The sequence below is a fragment of the Wolffia australiana genome, chromosome 15, assembly GCF_029677425.1.
Source record: "Wolffia australiana isolate 7733 chromosome 15, ASM2967742v1".
In the NCBI taxonomy this organism is placed as follows: domain Eukaryota; kingdom Viridiplantae; phylum Streptophyta; class Magnoliopsida; order Alismatales; family Araceae; genus Wolffia; species Wolffia australiana.
This window is the reverse complement of record NC_135849.1, coordinates 5,516,561-5,522,963: the sequence shown is the minus strand read 5'-3', so window position 1 is coordinate 5,522,963 and position 6,403 is coordinate 5,516,561. Positions and strand designations below refer to the sequence as shown.

The 6,403-nt window shown below is 43.3% G+C and overlaps 1 protein-coding gene across 1 annotated transcript; it reads right to left on the bottom strand.

Annotated features, from left to right (window-relative positions):
• Positions 1–3,382: 3,382 nt before the first annotated feature.
• Positions 3,383–5,124, bottom strand: LOC144712633 (plant viral-response family protein (DUF716)). Its single transcript, XM_078586906.1, has 2 exons — positions 4,900–5,124; positions 3,383–4,799 (listed from the first exon to the last, which is right to left on the bottom strand). Exons 1-2 carry the CDS (start codon positions 5,122–5,124, stop codon positions 4,284–4,286), a joined length of 741 nt encoding a protein of 246 aa, XP_078443032.1. The 3' UTR covers positions 3,383–4,283.
• Positions 5,125–6,403: the final 1,279 nt, after the last annotated feature.

The window sequence follows — 6,403 nt, the reverse complement described above, 5'->3', positions numbered from 1 at the left end:
GGGAACCCATTGACAACTCTGAAGATAAATTCATTGCTGGATTAAAGTGAACATAGAGACCTGAACATACCAATTGAACACCAAATTCTTCTCTGCTGTATTCCTTGCTCCTCGTGGATCGACCCTTACTTGCCCTAGGGCTGTGAGGTAAAAATTATTGTTGAATAAGCTCAATCCTCACACTACATTTCTGCTAAATAACCAGTAAAAAATCACCCCAAAATTGAGTTTATCACAACACCATATTCTGTGAAGGGAGAAAAAAATACAGCAATAAATTGTGATCACATTACCTTGTGTGGAGTCAGATGTGAAAACTATTGGTTCCTAGAGTACAGTTTCACCAGATGCACGTGAGCCTTGCCTATTGTGATACCATGCAGTCCTCTTCATGACATATATCCTCTCAATACACATGATATGGTACAACAAATGATATTGATGATGCCAAATTCAATGGTTATTGTTAAACAGGGCCCCTTGCTCTACTTTTAACTTCACTGCTAAAGTAACTTCTTTCTGCAAATTAAGTCACTTAAAACCGGGCAGGGCCCAAGCCCGCAAATGTATCTCATGGGCATAAATGAGGAATGGCCTTTAGAGATTCTTTGGCATGGGCAGCTTTTGCATGCATTGGAGCTGCAAGAGTAAACCAAGAAGAGATGGATCTTAGGGTGTGTGTGGATACAACTTCAGAGAGAGGCTTTGGGTGTCTCCTTAGAGGTGACTATGGCAGTGTTCAATGATGCGCCATTGATCTGGGTGTCAGGCATCATTAGATATGAAATATTTGAGAGGGAAGGAGGGAAATTAGGTTCACTATAACACCTTTTTTAATTTTAGCTAGGGCCCAAGTGTATGATGTTTTGACCCCATCCTCACCTAAGGGTTGACACGTAGGATGGATGATTTTTTGCCTTGGCCATATGATGGGACAAAATCCATCTACTCATGATCACGTCCCCATGTGCAAGTCTCATTTGTCTACGAAAATTTGGGTGTGTGGTTCGACTTTAAATATAACAAATACAGATAGAGATTTTAAATATCTTGGGTGATTGAGATATCCATTCGTATCCCATGCATTGGCTGGAGGATCTTACAACTCACTGGAAGAATCAATGGAGAGTGACATAAATGGATTTTTTTGGAGGTAATGTGAGGAGACTCAAGAGAAACCCTGGGATATGCAAAAGGCAAACAAAGTATATGGCTCAAGAGCCTCCTTGGCACATACAACACCTAGCGGAAAAAATACCTAGCAACAAAAGCTTAGTGATGGTGGTGTAAAATGGTGTAAAGGTAATGAGCAGCTCTGTTGGTGTCACAGAGGGCTTTGGAACTTGGAAGAGGAAACTATTCGAAATACAGAGAGAGGGGAGAATTTCATGTAGGCTACTATTTTAATTATAAATGGATCCCAATTGAATGATGCATCATCTTTCTGGTCTGCCCTCACATGATGTGACAAACATAATGGACGAATTTTTTCCATGGATGAATGATGAGTCATCTTTCTCACATCACCACCTTTTGTCCCCATGTACGTACATGATGTATATGTTTAATGAAGAAAATAAACCAAATTCAGGCATGTGATGGAAGCTGAATCTAATGAAAACGTGTTTGGAATGTCTATGTGCGATAGATTCCATTACCTGTTTGTATTGCGGGAATACATTGGACATTTGTGAGACTTAATAACATGCATACAATAACGCAGTATGTCCTGTTTAGCATCATCTAGTGCATTGAGATCAGAAAAATGTGAAAATTGTATTTTATTTTCCAAAAAATTATACTAATTATGCACGAAAGGAAAAAAGGAAAATAGTAAGATACATATAAAGTAGGATGAACATGAATGAATGAACTGTTGTGTTTTGAGGTTGTGAATGACATTATCCAGATAATCCAACCAGTAGAAGATAAATTAACAGGCCTTTAAAAATAATTGAAAATCCAATGATCGAATCACTTTTGTACCGCTCGAATGTATAATTTTGTAGCTCCTCAAGTGAATAGTATTAAGCCATTCACGTGTCTGGCCTCGATATGTATCCATGTAATCCTCACATACTGAATTTCCTCTTTTGCATCACCATGAGCATTTTTATTGTTCCACCATCAATGCTTGCCATATAGATCAAATTGGAAGGGCAAGGTGCCCAAGGAGAGAGGGGAGAAGGAGGGGTGTATGGTTGAATTATGTTCATCGAGTTCTCTTATTCATACTTAATGGGAATTTTCCACAAATCCCCACCTTTAAGTATATATTTTAATATCTCATGAATCCTTTATGTGTGACCCTTAACAATAGTACCAATCCAGTTTATGACTCCATAACACCTACAATTTTTTGTCGACTTAACTAATTAACTGTATCAATATACGTTTTAATGGATCAATTATTAATTTAACCTGGTTGTTAGGTTGAGCTGCTTAGCATGCGTGGTGCCAAGCTACACCTCATGCTCTAGAATATACAAAGAATTTGAAGTGCAACCACTTCAAGAAAATAAAGAAATGTCATGTAAATAAAATAGGATAGATTTGAGGTGTATCTCTTGAATTAGTCTATCTCTTTGCTCTTTGCTCTTTGCTCACTTTTGGGGTTGTTCTAGAAGTGCATGGCCAGAGTCTCAAAGTCCAGTTTGATAAATCTGATTGCAGTTCTTTTTTTGAGACGCTTTTGCTGATCCTTGAATTATTTTCTTTCTAGAGAAAACACCCTTTTCTAGGTGTCTGGACCTATAAATTCATTGATTTTGATACATACTTTTCAATATAGATATATGAAAATCACAAATTCCAGTTGATTCTGTTATTAATCCTCAAAATCTAAACAGTAATCCAAGCCATTCTGGACCTTGAAAATCTTGATCTTTACAAGACAGTCAAGATCTCCTTGATTTGTCCACCTTTATTCCTTTTTTCTCAGATCATTTGTCTAAAACATAGTTATTTGTATCTAGAAATCCCCAAATTCTGAAATCTTATTGTTTTGGATATTGGAAATCTTTATTTTTACAAGGAAATCAATATCTCCTTGACCATGTCACCTCTCTCAATATTTTCTTCTCCTACAGAACATATCATTTAATGAGACTCTAATTAGGAAGCCAGAATCTAGATTTTCCTGGAATAATTAAATTTATTGGAAATCAATACGTCTCTTTATTCCATCTCTCATCCCACTTTACTCCCTTTATATAATAAATAGGTCAATTTTCATTTCCAAATCCAATAAGATCAACACTTTTTTGCCCCGTATAAAATATAGAGTAATTGAGGATATAAATCATATAAATACTGTTGTTAAAGCTTAATTAAAACTACTAAAAGTTGGGTATATCAACCTTGAGAGATAGTGAAAGCCATAGAGAGAAATTTCTTCGTGTCTCTCTTAATTAAAACATTAGAACACTATTCAAGTTTGTTTCATTTTAGTGATGGAGAGAGATGGTGGGAGGGATGGAGAGTGATATAAGAGAGAGAGAGAGAGAGACAGAGACAGAGACAGAGAGAGAGAGAGAGAGGAAGGGAGAGGGAGAGACTCGAAGAAAGAAAGAGAGAGAGACAGGAAGAAAGAGAGAGACAAGAAGAAAGAGAGAGCAAGAGAGGAAGAGAGAGAGAGAGAAAGAGGGAAAGGGAGAGGGAGAGACAGGACGAAAGAGAGAGAGAGACACGAAGAAAGAGAGAACGAGAGAGGAAGAGAGAGAAAGAGGGAAAGGGAGAGGGAGAGACAGGAAGAGAGAGAAAGACAGGGAAAGGGATAGGGAGACACGAAGAAAGAGAGAGACTCGCGAAGAAATAGAGAGAGGGAGAGGGAGAGACAGGAAGAAAGAGAGACCGAAAGAGAGAGAGAGACAGAAGAAAAGACAAGATTAAAGAGAGAGGCAGAGGAAGGGGGGAAGAGAGAGATGAGGGTGAGGGAGAGAGATGAAAGAGAAAGGGTGAAGGGAGAGGGAGAGAGAGATGAAAGAGAAAGGGAGAGGGAAGGCGGGAGAGAGAGATGATGGATAGAGGAAGAGAGAAATGAGAGATAGGGAGAGAGAGATGAGAGATAAAGGAAGAGAGAGATGAGAGAGAAAGCGAGTACGGAGAGTGGAGGGAGAGGGAGAGAGAGAGAAAGAGAGACGGGAGGTGGGAAGGGAAGGAGGGAGAGAGAGCAAGAGAGAAGGGCCGTGAGAAGAGGAAGATGCAAAGAAGAGAACGGACGAGTTCACCGTCTCCCAACCAAACGTCACGCAGATACGCACCACGAATCGCGAACCGCGAGCTCAGCGCACCGCCACCGCCGGCTTCGCGCCGCGGTCCTCCTCCTCAGAATCCAGCCCGAACCCGGACGACTCCCTGCCCAGCCTCTCCATCTCGCTCACCAACTCATACTTGGGCCGGCGCCGCTCCCCTCCGCCGCCGACCGCGGCGGCGTAGACGGCCAAGCAAGTCACCACCAACAGCGCGAGGTGCCCGTTGAACTGCAGCGTCGCGACGGCGCGCCCGCGGTGGTACTCTGCATGGCCCCTGCACAGCACCGTAAAACTAGCCCGGCTGCGCCGCCGCAGCGAACAGCCGTGCGCGACGGCGGTGGAGAAGAAGGAGAAGCCCATCTGAAGAAACCACGTCCCCTGGAGAGCCGTTCCCAGCCCACGGATCAGCCTCGGCAGCGGCGACCCCTCCGCCGCCGCCGAGAGCAGCGCCGCCGCCGCCGACGCCGCCACGGTCACCAGCGCGAGGTCGTAGTAGCGGTTCTCCACGCCGGGGGAGTCGGGCGAGCGCGTTCGGAAGAGGAGGAACTAGGCGGCCAAGGCGAAGAAGAGGACAAGGTCGGGAATTTGAGGGGGGGAGAGAGCGGCGGAGGGTGGCGGCGGCGTAGAGGAGGAAGAGGGCGGCCACGGCGGCGTTGGAGAGCTGGGCGGCGGCGCCGAGGGGGTCGCCGGCGGCGTGGGCGGAGAAGGCGGAGAGGAGGGCGTTGAGGAGCTGGAGAGAGGAGAGGGCGGCGACGGCGAGAGATCTGAAGAGGGAGATGAAGGGGGAGGGGATGAACGAGGAGAGGGAGTCGGCGGCGCCGATGAAGCCGAGGGCGAGGCCGGCGGTCGAGTACTCGAGCAGCCCCGCCATCGGCTCGGAGGTAGGGGACGATGACACCTCTCACGGAGAGTATAATACTATCGCGGACTCGATTATTTATTTGCTCGTGTCGTTCTTGCCTCTTTTCCTTATTCAACCCCTCTCTCTCTCTCTCTCTCTCTCTCTCTCTCTCTCTCTCTCTCTCTCTCTCTCTCTCTCTCTCTCTCTCTCTCTCTCTCTCTCTCTCTCTCTCTCTCTCTCTCTCTCTCTCTCTCTCTCTCTCTATCTCTATCTCTATCTCTATCTCTATCTCTATCTCTATCTCTATCTCTCTATCTCTCTATCTATCTGTCTCTCTATCTATATCGCTATCTAAATCGCTATCTCTATCTCTATCTCTATCTCTACATCTATCTCTATCTCTCTATCTATCTCTCTCTCTATCTATATTGCTATCTCTGTCTCTATCTCTACCTCTCTATCTCTCTATCTGTCTATCTATCTATCTCTCTCTCTATCTATATTGCTATCTCTACCTCTACCTCTCTCTATCTATCTATCTCTCTATCTATATCGCTATCTCTGTCTCTATCTCTACCCCTCTATCTCTCTATCTGTCTATCTATCTATCTCTCTCTCTCTCTATATATAGCTATCTCTATCTCTACCTCTCTCTCTCTCTCTATCTATATCTATCTCTTTCTCTCTCTACTTCTCAATCTCTCTATCTATCTCTCTCTACTTCAACCTCTAGCTCTCAATCTCTATCTATCTATCTCTATCTCTCTCTCTCTTTAAACAACTTCCAATGTTGTTATCTCTCCTTCTTTTTCCACCTATCTCTCTCTACCTCTACTTCTCAATCTCTTTATCTATCTCTCTCTACGGCTACCTCTAGCTCTCAATCTCTATCTATATCTCTCTCTCTCTACCTCTACTTCTCAATCTCTTTATCTATCTCTCTTTACCCCTACCTCTAGCTCTCAATCTCTATCTATATCTATCTCTCTTTACCTCTACCTCTACCTCTCAATCTCTCTCTCTTTAAATCTATCTCTTTCAAACTCTACCTTTCAATGTCTCTCTCTCGCTATCCCTACCTCTAGCTCTCAATCTCTATCTATATCTCTCTACCCCTACCTCTCAATCTCGCTCTAAGTCTCTCTTTCTACCTATCTCTACCTCTTAGTGTCTCCATCTCTCTCTAGATCTATCTCTTTCTACCTCTACCTCTCAATCTCTCTATCATGTCTTTATCTCGATCTCACTATCTATATCACATATCTCGATCATGACTATCTCTATCATATCTATTTATATCATCTCTATC